The 20,857-nt window shown below is 38.1% G+C and overlaps 2 protein-coding genes and 1 non-coding gene across 4 annotated transcripts; 1 reads left to right on the top strand and 2 right to left on the bottom strand.

Moving 5' to 3' along the window:
- Positions 1-18: 18 nt before the first annotated feature.
- LOC141611997 (U-box domain-containing protein 35-like) lies at positions 19-4,190 on the bottom strand. Of its 2 annotated transcripts, none has more exons than XM_074430693.1 (10): positions 3,790-4,190; positions 3,277-3,389; positions 3,043-3,164; positions 2,723-2,931; positions 2,593-2,647; positions 2,223-2,514; positions 2,052-2,153; positions 1,531-1,959; positions 705-1,454; positions 19-314 (listed from the first exon to the last, which is right to left on the bottom strand). In XM_074430693.1, the coding sequence occupies exons 1-10, from the start codon at positions 3,944-3,946 to the stop codon at positions 267-269; spliced, it is 2,277 nt and encodes a 758-aa protein (XP_074286794.1). In that variant the 5' UTR covers positions 3,947-4,190; the 3' UTR covers positions 19-266. The 2 variants fall into 2 exon arrangements, with proteins under 2 accessions (XP_074286794.1, XP_074286793.1); XM_074430692.1 differs by having other exon boundaries at positions 2,723-2,934; positions 3,790-4,157.
- A 5,726-nt stretch (positions 4,191-9,916) lies between these two features.
- Positions 9,917-11,453, top strand: LOC141611999 (phenolic glucoside malonyltransferase 1-like). The gene has a single exon (XM_074430694.1). The coding sequence runs from the start codon at positions 10,009-10,011 to the stop codon at positions 11,377-11,379; it is 1,371 nt and encodes a 456-aa protein (XP_074286795.1). The 5' UTR covers positions 9,917-10,008; the 3' UTR covers positions 11,380-11,453.
- Positions 11,454-20,232: 8,779 nt separating this feature from the next.
- Positions 20,233-20,339, bottom strand: LOC141615983 (small nucleolar RNA R71). The gene has a single exon (XR_012530365.1). It is a non-coding gene; the product is annotated as a small nucleolar RNA R71 (small nucleolar RNA).
- Positions 20,340-20,857: the final 518 nt, after the last annotated feature.

Genomic DNA, 20,857 nt, shown 5'->3' with positions numbered 1-20,857 from the left:
TACTGATTAGGAAGAATGTTCTTGGAGACATGAATAAATTACCTTCACAATTGCATGATGTACTTTGTTATTACATGCAAAACCACCTAACGGTTATGCCATTTAGACTAACAAAAAATGGTGGATTTCTGTTTGTTTTTTTTTCCTGAGGGGTTGGGGGTGGGGATTGGGGAAGGGGATGTTTACTGATAAACTTCGAGGACTTTAAGATTGATTGTATGGTACTACAAGTTTGTTTGTATAGACGATGAGCTTGACCAGCTCTATCAACCACTAGTCGCTGATGTTGTTGAGACGTTCTCGCTTATCACATCCTGCAAAATCCGAAACAACAGGATTATACATCAGTTTCTGAAATTTCTTCAACATTCCCCTGTGAACTACCGCCACTATATGTCCAGTGCACTACCTTCATATAGGCAAGTGTTTGTGTGTTAATATTGTTTTCCCCTTGTTTATTCTGTGACTTGTGGACACTGGACACTTAACATACCCATAATCGCAAAATACGTGATGTGGGATGTATTTGACTTGTTTTACTCTTAAGACGAATATGCCCGTCTTAAGAAAGACCAATTGTTTCCCACCTACATGTGTTTTTGCATAGTCAACGTATCTAAAGGCAAATTTATAGAAATGGAGATGAAGTAGTATGAAGGTTAAGAATTCGAAAACAAAACCAAGATTTGAATGTTTGCACTCACTTGAGCAGTGGAGACTTGTCTTTGCCTTGAGGGGGCTGAGGGAGTGAACATGAAGGATGTCATGTTGGCCTCACCAAACTCCCTCAACCTGCATAGGGTTGGTAATATTTGAGGTAGATCAGGTCGGTCTTTTCGTCTTAGCTCGGAGCAGGCTAAAGAGAGCTTAGCAAACTCCAAGACCTCTTCATACGGCCAGTCGGGAACACTAGGATCCAGCATTTCCCTAAAAGTCCCATTCTCAAGGGCTCTTTGTACATGGTGGGTTAAACCCATGGCTGGCTTTGCTGTGATGAGCTGCAAGTATAAAATCCCAAGAGAATAAATGTCAGATTTAGTCCCTAGCATCCCTGTTTGTTGATACTCCGGGTCTATGTAAAAGAAGGTTCCTGCTGCTTGTGTCATCCGGTATTGGGTAACATTGTCGGCCATGGTTGGTGGGACCAGCCTGGCTAGTCCGACATCGCTGATTTTGCTGACGTAATTCCGGTCGATTAAGATGTTGGCGGGCTTAAGGTCACGGTGGACAAGTGGCTCAGGTTTTGACTGGTGGAGGAAATTAAGTGCAGTTGCGATTTCAGTTGCAATACGGAATCGTAACTGCCATGGAAGAGGGGGACTGTTTTCTCTACGAAACAGGCGGTCTTCTAAACTTCCATTGGACATGTACTCGTAGACTAGACAACCGTACTCTGGACAAGCGCCCAGGAGAAGCACCATGTGTGGATGCCTTATGGTACATAAGATTTCAACCTGGAAATGCAACCATTTCAGATAATTATGAGACTACCAGTGGCCCTGCCTTGGATAATAAACAATATATACATACCTCTTGCTGAAACTGGGATTGTCCTTGAGCAGCATCAGGCCTCAGAACCTTAACAGCAACAGAAGTGTGATCTAAGGTGCAATGATAGACAGGTCCATATCCTCCTTCTCCTATCTTAAGTGATTCCGAGAAGTATTCAGTTGCAATCTCTATCTCTTCGATGCTGTATCTCCTGTACCTAACATCAGTTCGAGTTGTAACGTCTATTGCCTTGGTCATGGCATCGGTTTCGTTGTGAGCTTTCATTTCGGCAGTCACTCTCTTTCGTGCTTCTAATTCTGCAATTCTCTGAGCTGCTTCCGCGGCTTCCATGGCTGCTCTGCACTTGGCTTTCTCTTGTTCTGCTATTGCCATTGCTGCTTCCTCAGCTGACCGTGCTGCTTCTATTCTTTGGGTTTCTTGTGTCTTTGATATCTGAAGTTCGATGGCCTGGAATCAAAGGGTCACACGGTATAGATGTTAGCTAGTGGGTAAAGTAATTGAATCTTTTTAAACAAAATCAATGTTATTATATATATAACCTTCTGTTTGGCAGTCAATGCTTCCTTGCAGGCGGCATTATACATGTTCATCGTTTGCTGTAGCTCTAGCCTTAGCTTTCTCATCTCAGTTTCCACGTCTTCCTGAAATCCACAATCAAAATCAACTAATTTCAACAAATTAATGAAGCCAAACAAACAATGTATTCTTACCATATGCATAGAAGAGAATACTGAGAAGCCACTACTGCTAGAGTTTGAATAATCTCCCAACGAGTTCAGTTCAATCGATCTCCGGTCTGAGAAAGAGGATCCAGGACTCATAATATCTGACCCATTAGAAAGTCGAGGCGCTTGGGCAAACTCAGTTATGTCAAATGAACAACGATCAATGCTACCACGCTCTGTGCTCGGACGTGAACTGACAAAGGATATATCACTTTCTGGCATGGAAATCCCTCCATACGACCGACCATTTGCTGCTCTTCCTCTCAAGAACGGTGACCTGATTCAAATTAAGAATTACATTTACAATTGACTGTTTAGGTCGTAAAGTCATTGAGCACTGCTACTCATGACTTGCCTGATATCATCGGAATCCCCAGACTGGCGTTGTGGTGTGCATGGCCACCTATCTCCTGCACCATGTAGGGTAAAGCTGTGTTAAAATTTGTTGAAAGGAGATTAAATTAGATGCCTCATATAGTACGTACCTTTTGAAGCAGGACCAAGAGGAGATGCATCATTGGAATTGGTTCGGTTTGGTGTTTGATTGCGGCCACTCCCACTCCCAGCCGTTTTTGGGACAGGACGAGTAGCGGACCTGACAGACAACATCTTCCCTTTCTGAATCACATACACAGAGCAGTAGTCCGGGGCACCTTTGGTTACACTTGTTGCCACATCTGAGCCTTTGAATTTTCTGCTGCAAGACTAATACATTAGTACGGAGTATGAACCAACATACTCATTCTATCCCAATATACATACATAAACAGTCATCTGATGATGTTGCTCTTAAGCTTTCTATTACCTTAGAAACCCGTTCTTTGATGACGCGCCTAGGACCATCACCTCAATGGCATTCGTCGTGACATAGTCCACCAATGTTTTTGATACGTCCACACCTTCCAACAATACCTCGTCACATTTTATCTGTCAATAAATTAAATGATAGCAGATAAATGTTTTTTTTACATTAATTAAACCAGTCTGTACGAGTGAATGAATGTAGGAAGGAAACAAGGAAGAATGTCGGAAAGCTCACATCTTTGCGCGTCAAGAAGCAACGGAAAGGAAGAAATATCTCTCGCCCTTCCGTTGGATTATTTTTCTTGCCAACATCGTCATTGATATCAGAAAAGGTCATTGCATTTCCAACTATATATATAATTGGTATTTGGAATGTTAGCAAAACAGAGAGCAATATATAAAACCAATTCACGTCTTTTATTTTGGAAATACACAATTCAAATAAGACTTGTCGTACACCTTATCTATTGATATCAATAATTATTAGTATGTAACTTTATATAAAACCAACCGCTCCATAGGTGAGGTAATACCAAGCCAACCAAGGGTGCTTATATAAAATTGAACTATTATGGATTTACGTGAGAATGATGATGGTAAGAAGTAAGAACCATAATATAAACCATACGAATAATGAATACACACTTGCGTAATAAAACAAATACTTCCTCTGTTGCGGTCATATAACAAATACGTAATAATAAAACAACATCAAATAATTTGATAAAAAGATCAGAAATAAAGAAACCTAAGGTAGGATTAGCAGGTTGCCTTTGTTTAACATGAACCAAGGTAATAATTCGACCCTTCATAAGAACATGATCAACGGCCCATTTTAATGCATGTTGACTCGTTTTATCTTTATCAATTGCCACAGCTATGACTTCATCTCCTTTTATCTCCATTATTTTTTTGTTTTATTTAATATATTTCCCCACAACCCCTTTGATTTTTCACCACAATTATTTTGCTCTCGATAATTTATTTTATCTCCTCTCTACAATGTATAGAGGAGATGTGTAAAGATGAAAAATAACTCGATTAAGAGTTAAATTGAGTTGATCAACACCCAATTCAACTCCAGAAAATATTCGTGTTAGAATATTTTCTCTCTCTATTATGTTTGATTATTCCATTTGTTATTGTTTTAAATTTGAGAAGCATTATTTTCTCTTCTTACAATTTTTCAGTACCTAACAATTGTCCATATTGAGGGCACTTTGAATGATCACCATTGTTTATATTTTCTTAGGTGTCTTTTCCAACTAAAAACAATTTCTAGCCTATTGTTTATATATAGGGATGTTGCTTAAAAGTACCCACTTGATTAAAAATTTAGTTAGAGATTATTTAATCTATAATTTGTGTAAGAGTATAATTTTGTTATTAACTATTGTATTTAAAAAATTAGGGGTCGTTTAGTTGCCACTTAGAAAACATAGGCATTGGAAAATCCCATGATTTTGAAAAATATGGGTTGTTTGGTTGCCATAAATTTTGGAAAATGTAGGAATTAGCACTTCCCGGGAACTTTCAATGCCTACATGATGTGAGAAGTTGCTTACCTACTCCCCCTTGGTCATTGGAAGTTCGTGTGGAATTTAATTCCTACACGAGCAACCAAACACTTTTCTGAAATTCACCCGAATTGGATGAGGGAATTTAATTCTCATGAATTGTATTTTCTTATAAAGTGTATCATATAAATGCCTCTATGACTTTTGCCAACTTCAAATATAAAAATAATACTATACTTTGAAGAATCCTTATTCTATATTTATTGAACATACCTCGTTTTGATGTGAGCATATATAACAAATCTAATTAATTTAGTTGGATCATTGTCTCAATAAACCAATCTTTACCCATATCTTTTCCCGATTAAGAGTGGAATTTGGGAGTGGGCCGCTAAGCCAATCCCAACCTAAACACGACGGTTTTTTGAGTTGTCGGTAAAGAAAAGTAATGCTTGACTTTCATTGATGTGTGAATAACGTATATATACAAATATTGTGTATATATTCTAGTATACTTACAAGAAGATATTTATTCACACTAACTAATACATAAATCATAAGTAACAAATTATTTAAATAATATATTCTAACATACCCTGACAGTCGAATTGGGAGGTTTACGAACGTTGAAACCATCTCAAAATTCATCAACGAGAACTCTGGGCAACCCTGTGGTAAAGATGTCTGTTATTGGATAACAAGAAGTGTGGGTAATACCCAATCATTTAACACAAGGTTGAATTAGTTCAGTGTCACAAGATGTTGCATTTACATTCACTAAAAGGTTAGAATGTACATAGTAAAGTTCAAAAAATTATAATCGATTCATTAGATTTGTTATGGAAAAGGGGGACTAGTGTCTTCATTAAAGATGTTAGTACATAGAACTTGTTTCGTAGGTTATCCTATATAAAGGATGCATTTCATTTGTAAAACAACACAACAATCTTACAAACATATATCAAACAAGGTTACTTGATATAAAAAAAAAAGTCGGAGTTTGAGGATAAGAGGCACTATAACGAGCAGTGTTTTATTACAATAATTGAAGGGTTACTCTAAGGGTAATATTGGTGACATTTACCAATATTATTAAAGGTCTAGAGGTTGTTCTACTTTAATTATCGTAGGTTATGAATTGATATTTACTGGAGAAGGTTATGTTGTACTGATAATATTATTCTAGTGGATTTTAGTCGGTTTGGTTAGTGGATTTTACTTCCGGTTTGGAAAGTTTTGCCCTAGGTTTGATCCTAAATACTGTCTCATCTTATTATTGTTTACATTTATTTACTTTTACGGTTTACTTGTCGATTGGTTGTTTCCGTTGTGCGTGAAATATTGGCTTTAATTTCCCAACAATGGTATTAGAGCCACTATGCTCGGTCCGGTGGTTGGTTTAATCAACAAGGATGTCAAATATGGGTTGCAATTGAAATACCAAAATTTGATGGAAAAGTAGTTTTAGCCTTTGATAAAGAAGGATAAATGATCTTTTGGTACATCTTATGTTGGTTAGAGCCTTGAAAGGAAATGATGGTAAGCCAGAGAATATGAGTGATGACGACTGGGAAAAGGTTTGCACCAAGTGTGCAAGTATTACAAGGTTATGCATTTCAGATTCAGTCATCAATTGTGTTCTTAATGATGACTTTCCATCATCGATATGAGAGAAGTTAAAGAAGCTTTTCATGGCTAAGATTTCACCAACAAGTTGCTATTGAAGCGAAGGTTATGCCGTTTAAGGATGGATAGATGAAAATTTAATTGGACATGTGAAATTGCTAAATAGACTGTTAGACGAGTTTAAGAATATTGAATTAAAGCTTAAGAAGGAAGATAAGAGGCTATTACTGTTCACTTCTCTCCCAGAAGCATATGAGAGTTAAAGGGTACTATTTTGTGAGGGAAAGACACCTTCACGATGGAGCAAGCACACACAACTTTATTGTCCTTTAATGTGACTATGCGAGAAAGAAGGACAAGGCTGGAGTACTGATGAAAAGATTTATGTCGTCGATTCTCTTATCAAAAACAATTTATAAAATAACTCAATTAAGTAGTATAATCGAGTGTCGAACACAAGGATGGTGGGGATTAATACTTAGCTTGCTTGAATCAAAGTTTCGTCTAATGATTAGAAGTGATGGTTTAACTATTAACTAAGATGCAAACTAATTAAGATGAACAAAGCACGACGATAAATGAGAAGCGTTTGAACAAATTTATAAAAGCTAAGACTTATATCTAGCAAAGCATCATCCATGGCAACTACGCCATTTTGATGAAGAGATTTATGTCGTCAATTCTCTTATAAAAATATTACAAAATAACTCAATTATAAACAACAACGGTTATTGAGAAACAACCCGTTGTCTTTAGTTATAACAACGGTTTTGTATATTACAACCCGTTGTTATAACTTTCCCCCCAAATAGTCACACTTTCCACAACGGGTTTTTATACTTAAAACCGTTGTTAATAGTTTTAACAACGAGTTCCTTAAGAAAACCAACCGTTGTTAAAACCTTTTACAACGGACGCTTTAACAACGTCCGCTTTTTTATATAACAACGGTTTTTAACCGTTGTTATAGCCTGTATCTGTAGTAGTGATTAATACTTAGCTTGATTGAATCGAAGTTTAGTCTAATAATTAGAAGTGATGGTTTAACTATAAACTAATATGCAAACTAATGAAGATGAACAAAACAAGACGATAAATGAGAAGAGTTTGAACAAATTTATAAAATCTAAGACTTCCGGGTTCAGAGTCAACATGCATTAAAATGGGCCGTTGATCATCATCCATTGATGCAAACTAATGAAGATGAACAAAGCATCATCCATTGAGGTCTGCTCCCTCCCTTCATCTCAGTTGAGAAAAGAATTTCGTTAAAATCACCAATGCAAACCCATGACAACGGAGACGAGAGAGTTGCTATTGTAGAATCAAATTGTTGTTGCCCAGAAATAAAAAATTTTCCGGAAGTTTGACACACATATATTTGCAACCCCGAATTGCCTACCTTAATGAGTAGATTTGGCTAGATGCGCATTGTTGTCGTTCTTGATTTTAGATGTAGATGAAAAATCTTGGTTTGGGTTTGAGAGAGGGGCGAGAGAGTTTCAATGGAAAAAAAGAATGAATTGGAAAATTATGAGTGACGGGAGGTATGAAGGAGATAGAAGATCTCAAGAATATAAAAACACAAAGAAGGGTAATTTCGTCATAAATTTAGGTTTTAAAACAGAAAATTTGAATTTTGACGAAATCTGTCATCGGTGTGTCCATTTGGGTGCAATTTTTGACCTGAGTAGATTTTACGGGAGTAAATTATTAAAAAGTTTTCGTAAGGGAGTTTTTGAAAAGTGGTTTATAAAAGGGAATAACTGTTAATTTACTCTTTAGTTATTGTGGGTTCTGAATTGATAATTATTCAAGACGGTTACGTTGCAATGGTAATATTATTATAATGTATTCTAGTTGATTTAGTTAGTTGGTTTTACTTTCGGCTTGGAAAGGATTGCCTTGGGTTTAACCTTAAATGTTGTCAAAGCTTATTACTTACATACAGTTATTTATTTTTACGATTACTTGTCAATTGGTTGTTTCCGTTATGCGTTTTACGGTTACTTGTCGATTGGTTGTTTCCATTGTGTGTGGAGACTGACCTTAATTTTCTAACAAGAAGAAACATAATGGACGCAAACGTCGTCACCAACCACCAATTCGCTGGCGAATTGAATGTCGAGCTCAATGTATATAGTCCGCTGATGTTGAACTGGACTCAGACGAAATAAATGGAGCTAATGTTTATCATAGTACGCAATAGTTGCCGGGAAGAGGATGACGAAGTTCAAGAGATTTGAAAGCCAACCCGACCCGAAAACCACAAAGGCAATCCCTCTGAATGTAAAATCTGTGTCGATTACCAGATTTTAGGCACCTAATTGCAGTAGACTTCAAAATCAGCAGAAACCTACATTGAAGTCCACGAATCAGCTATTATTATAATCCCATAAGGAAACAATAATTACATTGAAAAGTGGCCCAGAATATTGGACAAGTATATGCGCACTAAACATATAAATAAATATTGAGTAGTTAACTAGTAATCCGTCAATGCGTCACTCTACATCTAATTATTGGGTATTACCCACCCCGTATTATATTATCACACAATCTCATTGAAAACGACGATATCCGTCACAAGTTTGTGATGGATATCATTTCTCTCACAAAATACCCATGAGAGGTGAGTGGGGGAGCACATGGAGGGTGCTCCACCTTGTCCCCTCTCCCTTTTTGTGAGAGGTTTTCAGCTTGTGACGGGATTAGCCTGTCACAAGCAAGACGCTTTGGATTATTATTGATGACATTAAATAAAATGAATTATATGGCATGAAATTCGTGTTATGGCGTTCACTCTTGTTCTACCAATATGAGACAAACATGTATGTGTGTCGAAATTCCCCCTCAGTTGGCGCTACCAGACACAACCCCGCGTCGAGCCGATTAGCTACTCCCCACGATGCTACTCCACATATCTGGTCAACCAAGGGAGAGAGTGCAGTGTTGGTGCTACTCTGTGTCATCTCGAGCACCGTCACCACATCGCACCTTGCGGTCCCAAGCCGAACCACCGGCTCGGATAACATCCGGTTGAGTCTTCCGCAGCGGGCTTATAGTAAATAGGTGCATGAAACTGACCCACAAGCAAGTGAGGTTTCATCCTAAAACTAATTAGTGATAGAAGGAGTATCCCGCTTACTTGTAAGGTAGTTCCTTCACTCTTATTGTAGCAATGTGAAACAATACACCTCACACACATGAGAAAAGACCTCAACAAGCACATTAGGACAACCATTTTATTCGAGTTTACCATCCATTTAGCCACCCGCCGTTGTGGATCAGTGTTAGAGCTCGCAAAAGCTATTTGATTGGACCGAGTTGACCCGTTTGAAACAGGATAAAGGCTGACAAAAAAAAAAAAATGGTGAACAAAAGAATTAACTCAACCAAACTGAGACCGATTTGAAACGGCTCAAGAGTGAAGACCTTGTTCTTTTAAACTAAATTCCAATTTAGTTGAATTAAGTTGAGTTTACTGTTGAGTGTAGACTGTTGGAAAATGGGGCCCAAGGCATTGTCCGTACGTAGTTATTTAAAATCTCCATTAAGGAGTGTTGAAAAGGGCGAGGAGTACGACTGAGTAGGCCTAAAGCTTAGACATGAATCACATGATGAGAAGGAAACATGTGGTGGAAGTAAACAATTGACTTTTAAAATATATGTCAGTGTTGTACCGACACAACACAAGATTCGTTAAAAAATAGCATGTGTGTAAATGTGTAATACTGAGGCTCGGCTCTACTGCTGTTGGTATCAATTTGGCAGTTTATATGTAGAATAATTTGAGGCAAGAAACCAATCTCCCTCAACCAAAAATGACGACAATCATTGAGGAATCTCTGATTTCCTTTCCTCCTGATTCTCCTTGCATTACTCCTACCACTTCTTCATTAACCTTTTTTGACTATCCATGGCTCTTGTTTCCTCCTTTGCAACCCCTCTTCTTCTTTCAACTTCCTCTCCATATCCACTTCTCTGATTTCCGCTCTGATATCCTCCCGCCCCTCAAGCGTTCCCTCTCCTGCGCTTTGCACTACTACTTTCCCTTGGCTGCCAAATTAGCAGCTTCCTTGGATGACCCTAAGAGGTTGACTTTCTTTACTGACCGAGATTGCTCCGTCAGCTTCACTTTTGCTCATTCCGATGCTAACTTTGACCTTTTGTCTAGCAACCTGCCTAGGGATGCGGCTCAATTCCGTCACCTGGTACCAACGCTGCCTTCCATTTCATACCCTATTAATAGCCCTGCTTCATTGTTAGCCATTCAGATAACTTATTTCTCTTCTTCACCTGGATTCTCTATTGGCTTTGCTTATCATCCCGTGCTCTGCGACCAACGCTGCTTCAGTCGATTTCTTTACTCTTGGGCTTCTTTGTGCAAGTTTAGCCACCTGCATAACGGCCTTCCTTCTCCTACATTTGAAAGGTCTGTCATTCAGGACACCAACAGCCTCTGCCCCATTCTTCTGCAACAGCTGTCAAATCCGAGATCCAAGTCTGTAGTTTTCCCACCTGATGACGGCTTGCTTCGTGCCACCTTCTTGATGCGACCTGCTGATATACAAAATGCAAAGAAATGGATTATGGGCAGGTGTGACGAACGTAACCGGCCTTACCCAGTGCTCTTGTCACCTTACATTGTGACTTGCGCCTTTGTGTGGCCTGCTTTGTTTCACACCAGTGTTAACAAAGCTAAAGGCCCAAAGTACTTTGGCTTTATTGCAGGCGGCATAACCCGTCTGAAATATCAAGTGCCAGTTAATTATTTTGGTAATTGCGTTGGGTTTGGTCGGGCAGTGGCACAGACAGAGGAACTTGTCGGGGAGGACGGGATTTTGGCAGCTGCAGATGCACTTGCATTGGCCATTAAGACACTGGACGACGATATTTTGGGGAAAGCGGAGAAATGGATATCGGAATGGGAGGTGATTAGGGGAGCGGAAGAACACATGAATGTGGTCGGATCTCCGAAGGTGGGCTTATATGAAACAGACTTTGGTTGGGGAAGGCCTAAGAAAGTAGAAGAAATTTCAATTGATGTTATAAGAGGCATCTCCTTGACTCAAAGTAGTGACAGGAATGGAGGGATAGAGATTGGGCTGGCCTTAACCAAATCCCACATGGAAGCTTTCTCCACTCTTTTCCGTCAAGGCCTCCATTGTTTTTCTTCGGGAGGCGCCTTTTGATGCACTTAAGCAGGCTGACGGGTGATCCTTTATGTGCTGTATTTTTTTTTTTTTTTTTTTTTTTTTTGCTGTTTTTTCGTTTACCTTGGTGCCGGTTCTTCTCTTCGAGGTGAACTGCATCGGCTTGTTGACAGTCTTCTCGGCAATTTATGATTAATAAAACTACTTGTCGAGAAACTAATAAAGATACTCCAATTAGTTACCTACTATGTCATACATTAACGCGCGTGTTGGTCTCTTGTGAGGCGATTTTTCATCAATGTAGTGTAAAACGAATCAACATACCAAATATCCATCTTACACAAATTTATCGTGTAAGACTGCCTTGTACAAGAATCTGTTTATGAACTGAGCAAGTAGCTGAAGTACCTACGTCGAAGGCTTAATATGCAGCAGCGATTAGAGACAAAAACACATCCGGAAGAAGAATAAAAACGATCTTATACACACACCTGAATTGGAATTTCGAAAAATCAGTAGTTTCTCTGCTCTTCCTCTCTCGGGGAAATGTCATGTCATAATGAAAAAACCATACTTTGTCTCTCTAACGAGAGTTCCCTTTCCCATCCAAAAATCCAAATTCACCAACTAATCCGAGGTTTTATAACCTATCCAAAATCAACCATCATAAACCCTTGATAATCTTTTACTTTCTTCGGAAAATTCCCATTTTCGTAGCACATCTGGCGTGCATATAACCCTTCCTATAAATCTTACACGTAATATTATGAGGATCAATTTTGATTTAGCTTTACTTCGGAAATTTATTGATCAAATATCGATAATTCATGATAAACATGCTCATCCATGGCTTTTTATTACGGAGTACAAGTCTACAATTGGTGAATAGCGATCATATTCCATACATCCTTACTTCCAGAACTTGCACTCTCTTGATGTGGAAGGTTGTCTTAGGACCCTCAAATGAATTTAAAAGACCCGGTTCTATATATTAAGAATGGGTAGTGATAGGACGCCACCCGATGACGCCGAAACTCAGCGCCACCTCAATATAAGATTAAGAAAAAATAATTTAGCCCTCAATTTTAAACAAATCTTGAAGGGTAAAATTGTAATTTAGCCACAAATGCTTTATAGTTTAATAATGAAACACCAGCAAAACATTGTTCAACCTGTTTTCAATTTGTTTTATTGGCTTTATACTGCTTTTGATTTGCGGCAAAATATGAATTAATCTACACATATATATTCAAGTACGTAAGTGTTAGATATTTGAGTATACACGAATAAGGATTGACAATAATTAACTACGCTGAATCGACTTCGCTTTCCTAATAGAACAACTCGACCCTTATTTGTGTCCGGGTTAATCCGAATTTTCTATTGAGATAAGATGGTGTCCCTCTGTTTTTGGGCACAAACCAAAAATCAGAGAAGTAATTCAGAAGTATTGTGTGTAGATTGTTAGGTCGTTCTATGATGAAGAAGATGAGATTGTTTTTCTATGTTTTAAACATCTTCAATCCATGTCTATTTATATAGATATTTAATGTCTAATGTGGGAATTAAAACCTGTCAAAGTTTCCCGGGCATTTCCCCGAACCCCCCCTCCCCCGCCGACCCGAACTTACATTTATTATAACGAACTCACCCATCTACGAACCAAACCTGAACACGCTAAAATGAATCAGTAATTACACTTAAATTACCAACATTCCTCCCCCATTTAAGCGTAATTCAAGATTTTAAATAAGCTAACAAACATACCAATTTATGCAATAAATGAAAATGTCACGAAGATTAAATTTCCACATTCCAAATATTAGAGTATCAGGGTGTGACTTAGCATTGAACTCTTTCTACCCATTTTGAATACATGAAGATAACTCACACATAAATTAATTTACTTCTAAAGTTACGAAATCGACACTTATTTACAAGCCTAGTGTCCCATATCTATTCATGAACATATCAGGAGTCAAACCCATACTCCCTTGAAGCGGCTGTACTTCATGTTCATATAGGTTGAATCTTTTTATCGTGTCCTTGCAAACACACTTTTTCAAAAGATCAACCTTACAACATGCAAGTCTAAGCAAACACCTCGGGATATAAATTATCGTGTGCTTCAATCTCTTAATAATAGGCCTTCCACATTGAATTCAGCCTCTAACATTGTATTAAAGGGAAATTGGGTATCCTATTGCTAATGATTTATAAAAGTTTTAAATCATCCCGTAAACCGACTTTATAACCAAGTCCTTAATTGACCCTTTATGCAAAGTGATAACCTAAAACTAAGATCTCACAAAACAACCGATATCATCTCATTTTGATAGTTTATATATCACGTTTTAATAACGTCTTGGTGCGGCTGTCACCATAATTCACTTGTCTATAAACCTAGCCATAGTAAAATCCCTATCAAAAATATGGGTGAAATAGGTCGGATTCATAAATGAAACTCGCAAATCAATTTATTTAGCCACATAACTTTTTTACCGGTTGTAACTAACAATCTACGTTGTAATGCAAATTAACTTCTTGAAAACCCATATATTAATGGTGCTTCCCCCAAGAAATAATACACAACCACTTGTAGAAAACAACTATCTACTAAGGTAATACAAATCGCATACAACCATCCTTCTAAACTGAAAGAAAGCGATATAAGATAAAATATAAATCATGTGTTACTTTTATATCTTCACACTTGCCTAATGCTTGCCAAACATGAGTATTAGTATCACTAACATTCTTACTCAATTTCCAATTGCAAATTCTATACATGGCCTGTGAACCTCGAGTTATGATATCACTTTAATTATTGGATAAAAGCATCATACTCGACCCTTGGGAGTACTAACCGGAGAATAATAATCATACTCTTACCCTAGATCCTAATATCAAGAATCATATTACCTCCCCCATGTCATCCTTCATAGAAGAACATGATGACAGAACCATCTTTTACAAGGTAAATCATCTTTGATCGACACCAAAGATCGACTTGTCACTAATCCTACAACAAATGACAACTCCATAACCGGACTTGTCAACAGTTGTACATTCAACGTTGTTGTTTTACCTCTTACATGGCTATACCACCATGATTCCATAATCCCCCTTTGGTTATCACAAACCATCATTCCCGAGATATATATTAGCAAACTTAAAATGCTTTCCATATGACATTAATATGTTAAACAAACATTACAACACAGTTAGCATATTAACAACATTATTAACTACCCGATGAAATATCCATTGATTATAACACCATATTTTATTCATTCTCACTCCATAAGACTCATCTTATCATTATACTACAAATTTTTAACAATGAATTGTACATCAAAATGACAATATTGCATGTATAAGTACACAAGTATAGAGTAAACACATTACAAACATTCATACCGTAAACTAGCTACTGTATTATCATGAATGTACCTATGCAAAATGGACCATCAAAACTACAAAGATAACAATCATCTAAAACACAATCATGTCATGAGACAATGCACATAACCACATTACAAAGGCATGATCAATATCATTAAATCAGATGATCAACAAGTATATTTAACATGGCATACACAAAGATTATATTAATGACTAACTTTGGTCAAAAATTAATATGTATACACATCTCACTAAACTTGCCTCACTTAATAACAAAAGGTCAAGTAACAATGAGATGAATATTGACATAAGAATATGTCCCCCTTTCATGGGCGAGTCTTTAACTCCTCCTTAAACCAATTTAGGGTGTTTCAAATCACCATCACCATAAGACTGAAACTTCCACGCCACCCAAGAATCAATACACTATATCATTGAGTCATACTATCACACTTATGATACCACTCAATATCGCATTACCATTTATCATATTAGGGAGAGTTAATTAATAATATATACATTCACTCTAGAAAGCCAACAATCGATGTAGTCATATTATAATATCAAACAAACAATAAAGAAAATTCGTCTTAGTCATAAGAAATAATACATATATATGTACATCCACTTAACATGCTATTTAACACATTAACAATCATGTCTAAGCATGAAAAAAAGTCATCCAAAACCATAGACAAAAATTTATCAGAGCGTAGATTATACCTCATTTTCGTAGCAAAATACAAACCGAGTAGAAATCCAAGTACCAACAAACCAAAGAAAATCCAAATATAAACCAACAAATGTAACAAGCTAACAAGAAAGATTACTCGAGGTCACCGCCTCGATCCTCCTCTATCTCCTCATCTTCTCCTGCTCCTGATGTACCGGCTCCTGACGTGCCTCCTCTGGTAGTAGCTCCCGTGCCGAGGTCTCCTCATGCTCTCCATGCCCCTATAGGGGTAGCTCATAGGATCTCCCCATGTAGACGGGTCAATTCCATAGGAATGGAAGACGCCGCTATCATTCCCCACGCCCCGCCACCACATCGGATAGGCCAGGTTTGTCCCAATACCCTGCACATAGGCCATATCATAGAGGTTTCGAAGCACCAAAGCGTTAGAAACTCTCTCTGTAAGCTCGCTAACCTACATCTGAGGGCTGAAGGAAGACGGGTAGCTGGGATACTGGTACTGGGGGGGTCCAGGCTGCACAGGCTGGGACTCTCCAACCACCTCTCTCACTCTCCTGGGGCCTCTCCCCACCCTGGGCACCTGGTCCTTCGCCCTATCGTGGTCTTCCTCGACCGGCTGAGGTATCTCCTCTAAAAGGTCGTCTATGGTTAGGTAGGTCTTCTCGAGGAGGTCACTCTCAGCCAACAGCTCCGTCACTGGAAGATGGTCCGGGTCGGGCACTCTCATCCAACTCCTACCTCTCACCTCCAAGATAACCCACCATCACCCAACACTCTCAACCACTTTTGAGAGATGAAGTAAGCCCTGTCACAACCGGAACCAAAAGTTTGAGGGCCGAAGAAGCCTCAAAACTAGTCAACCTCTCAGCTAGGCGAGTGGCTATAGCACCACAACTAAGGTAACGGGTCGAAGACTTGGCCATCATGGCCAAATCGACACACACTATGGCCGGGGCACTGTAAGCAACGCGCTCCTGTCGGGTGGGGTTCAGGTAAGAGACCAACAACATGACCTCGTGTGAGTTGAGCTTACTCACATCTTTCCTACCATGGAGCAAACAGGTCAAGGCTCGTAGAAAGATCTACAAAATCACAGGCTGAATATCATTGATCAATATGTTACTAGAAGTAGGGGCAGCTCTACCAATGAACAAGAGCAGGTAGCCACTAGGTCCACACTCAGTTGTGAAATCTCTAAGATATCCCTTCTTGGCCCATAAAAGCCTCAGGTGATCGGCAAACTGATCAAGAGTCAGATAGAAACCAGTGTTCATCAACCGGATGTAATACCCTCACATTTTCGAATGCATTTTTTTTTTCAAATTCGAACTTTGGGAACGAAGTTCCTTTTAAGTGGGGAAGATTGTAATACCCCAAATATTTCGGAATATTTTCTATAATTATTCTTATTTTTTTTAAGTGGCTTAGATATTTTAGGAAAAGAAAAAGAAAAAGAGTTTATAAAACCCTTGTATCTCTTTAGTCAGTTCTCCTTTCCCGTAAATTTTGTGATTCTATTAAAGTTGCTTCCAAAATTTGTTTCCTCGTCTTCAGCCGTCCTCTATACTACTTTTGCCATGATTCATCTAATTTTTATCTTACTTTATTATCATCTACAAAAATTAGTCTTTTCCATCATTATCTCTCCTCGCCCTCGCCATGCATCAACAACTTTGTTCCTTTACTTTCTGTTTTGTGAATATTGTGGGTCAATTCCGAGCACCTTGTTAGTATTTATTTGTTGGATCTTTCAAGTTAGGGTAACACGATTCTACCGATCCTATTATACTTATTATTGTTCGAGGTTGTGTGAATATATATTAATTGGTATTTACATCCGCGAGTAATTGCATAAATTTATTTGTGTGCTATTGATTTCTTCGTTCTTGAAATAATAGTAATTAGTATAAGTATATTTCTCTGTTTTTGTACTATTGTTGTATTGGTGGTAGGAGGGGTAGAGATTATTTGAGAATTACACGTATATATGTGTTTGGGCCAAATTCCGCATGCTGGCCAAATAAGGAACAAGCCCATCAAGATTCACTTAGAAAATTGGGCAGAGAAGCTTAGCAACTACGAAAGACTCACGACTAGAGGAAGCCCACGTGTTGAGGAGTCGTCAGGGAGAATTCAGGGAGATCAGGGAGAATAGGATACAAGGTCGTATTTATGGAAAGAAGTATGGTAGGACTAATATTGCTTACCATAAACGAAGTAGGACACGTCTAGGGTTCCTACCCTATAAATAGCCAAGAAGACAAGGAAGAAGATTCATTCAAGAACTATCATACTGATGTGACCATTATTTAAGCATATTTAGTCCCCGAATTAGCCTTGTTCCCATGCTCTTTAGTGCATATTTGGGTCATTTATTGTCTTCAGTCCTTTGTTTTGCATATTCTTTGAGGTTTTGATCCCTTGGTAGGAAAAAGCAGCAAACCTTGCATTTTTATGGCAAAATGGAGCTAAATTGATTGAATTCAATGACCAAGCATCAAAGAGAGAACAAGATTAGAAAGCCTTTGTACATATTGTAGTAGATGGGCAATGATGAGAAAAGATCCTTGCATCCCCGAGGAAATCCTCAAGGATTGTATAAAGAGAAAGGATGAAAAGAAGAAAGGAAGAAGCTGATCTATAATCCGAGCGGATTGCCCACAATCCGCCCGTCCAAGACAAGCAATCCGAGTGTCTTGCTCAGAAGGACGCCCATCCAAAACCACCACAATCCGCCCGTCCACCCCACAAATCCGCTCGTCCAAAAGACCCACAATCCGCTTGTCCCGTGCCCTGGACGCTCGGATTGTGTGACAGCTAATCCATCTTCTACTTGTTCTATGAAGGATGCGCATACCTCGGGAAAGACTAGCAAAAAGGAGACTCGCATATTTTTTTGAGAGGAGCGATTCCTCAAGGACTTAGTCGTCATTTAAACCCTTAGTAAACCCTAATTTGGGTACCTAATCCCCACTATAAATACCCCATTAGTCTAATTAGATAATCATGTTCTTCTTATCAATCTTTAGTGTAGTTTATATCAATCTAATCTCTCTTTAATCTTGTAATAAACTTTTAATCAAGTCTTAATAAAAATCTCATTTCCTTAATCTCTCTTTTGTTCATCTTTCATTTAGGGTAATTGAAGATTATTTGGGTTATTATTGGGAGATTGACAACCTTCCAATCAATCATCAAGTACTTCTATTATTCTTTTCTTTATTATTGGAATCATTAGTAGGTATAATTCTCTTAATCCCTTTTTATTATTGTTAATTATCTTCATTTATTCATCATGTTTTACTTTGTTGGTATAATTGACAACCTTGCTAGCATGTTCAACATGATAATGAGTGAGTAGTTTCTTTAGCTAGGGTTAATGGGTAATTAGGGGAAACCAACATGGGGGATGATTCATGCTTAAATTAATATGTTTTCATAGTTTATTTGCTTGCTTGTTGTGATCTCGACTTATGCACATGTTATGTTTGATGAAATGCGAGCCTATGAATCCTTGCATTTTTTACCCATCACCTATCTCTTCAATGAGACTTGTAAGACATAAACCAACTCGAGTCTCATTAAACCATGCATATAGTTGAGTAAGGAAGATTAAGTCGACTTGTAGGTGTTGTACAATCTAATCGATTCGGCTCCGGGGCCCAAACTTTCCTAGGATTGTAAGATATAAACCAACTCGATCCATCACAACAATAATTGCTTGCTTATAATTTGAGAATATGTTTGTATGATCAATTTACATGAATCACCTATGACCCCATGACACCCTAGTGCCTTTTATCAATTGTTTACACCCCTTTTTAATCATTTTGCTTGTTTACTTTCATTGCTATTTAGTTTAGTGATCTTCTATTCAAACCCCAAATTGTGACACCCCTAGACACCGCTAGTTGCAATTGAAAATCTCATCTCAATTCCTGTCCCTTGGGATCCGACATTTACTTGCCTCTTTACTAATAGTAGAGTTTTTTGTGGAGTTATAAATATTATTTTGGTCTACGTGCTCCTAACGACAAGTATCGAAAACTAAACCTCCAAAGAGGAATACCGACCAAAAATGGCGCCGTTGCCGGGGACGGTGTTACTTGATTTAGATTTTCTTAGACTGTTATTAGTTGTGTCTTTCTTTGCCTTGGGGAAGTAAAACTTCTCAAGGTTTGTTCTAATTATTTTCAAGTTGTTTGATATTTTGCATGTCTAGAAGATCACAAGGTAACTTGTTACCCTTTGATCACGAAATTGAAAGGACTTTGACAAACAATAGAAGACTTGCTAGAAGAACTTTGAGAGGTATTGGTGAGGTAGTAGATATTTAACCAAACGCTATTGAGTTCGTCAACCCTTTTGCAAGAGAAGGCGAGGAGAACCCAACACAAAATCCAACACAAAATCAACCCACAATGCCTAAATTTTCATCACATTCCGTACCAACTGAGGAGAACCTACCCAATGGAACTTCCACACCACAATACTTAACCGGAAATTTCATTGCCAAATCCGTATTTATCCAATTAGTCGAAAGAAGGCAATTTGGGGGGATGCCTAGTGAAGACCCTCACTCTCACATAGAGACTTTTTGTGACTATTGTGATGCGATTTCTCAAACCGGTGTAACTCAAGACCAAATTCGATGGGTCTTATTTCCTTTTTCTCTAATTGGCACCGCAAAACAATGGTTGAAAGGCCTTTATAAGGCTACTCTCGGAATTGACTCTTGGAAGAAATTGGCTCTAGCTTTCTACAAAAAGTTCTACCCACCGGAAAAGACTAACATGCTAAGAGCTCAAATTACGGGCTTTAAGCAAAGAGATGAAGAATCCTTGTATGAAGATTGGGAGCGTTTCAAAGGAAATTGTCACTCATGTCCTCATCATGGACTTAGCGAGTGGTTCTTGGTACAACAATTTTGGAATGGTATTTATGAAGACTCAAGAAACATTCTCAACATGGGATCAAATGGTATGTTCACCGAAGTTGACGATAATCAAACTTGGAACAAGATTGAGGAAATGGCGGTCCATAATTCAAAATATAGTAGACCTCGCAAGGCTACTAGAGGAGAAAAACATGAAGTGGACTCTATTACTCAATTGAGTGCTCAACTTAGTGCTCACATTGATACCATCAATTTGAAGTTCGAAAAAGCTATGGCTAGACTTGAAGAAGCCTCAAAATCACCAAAGCAACATGTTAATGCCATGACGGCATCTTCATCAATACCAAGTGGGATATGTGAGAATTGTGGAACTTTGGGACATGACCAAAGTGAATGTAGGGGAACAAATGAACAAGTCAATGCTTTTCAAGCATATAAGAGTGGTACCCCTTATTCAAATTATTACAATGAAAACACCAAATTCCACCCAAATCTCTCATACAAAAGCTAAAATGTTCAAA

The sequence above is a fragment of the Silene latifolia genome, chromosome 11 (assembly GCF_048544455.1).
Source record: "Silene latifolia isolate original U9 population chromosome 11, ASM4854445v1, whole genome shotgun sequence".
Classification (NCBI taxonomy): Eukaryota; Viridiplantae; Streptophyta; class Magnoliopsida; order Caryophyllales; family Caryophyllaceae; genus Silene; species Silene latifolia.
The sequence above is the reverse complement of the archived record's forward strand: the minus strand, read 5'-3'. Positions and strand labels throughout refer to the sequence as shown.

Coding starts and splice junctions, on each gene's coding strand:
- LOC141611997 (XM_074430692.1), bottom strand. CDS start 3,946: ATGGAGATAAAAGGAGATGAAGTCATAGCTGTGGCAATTGATAAAGAT. Junction 2,154..2,222: donor TATTCTCTTCTATGCATATG/GTAAGAATACAT, acceptor TGTGGATTTCAG/GAAGACGTGGAAACTGAGAT. Junction 1,455..1,530: donor AATCCCAGTTTCAGCAAGAG/GTATGTATATAT, acceptor TTGCATTTCCAG/GTTGAAATCTTATGTACCAT.
- LOC141611999 (XM_074430694.1), top strand. CDS start 10,009: ATGACGACAATCATTGAGGAATCTCTGATTTCCTTTCCTCCTGATTCT.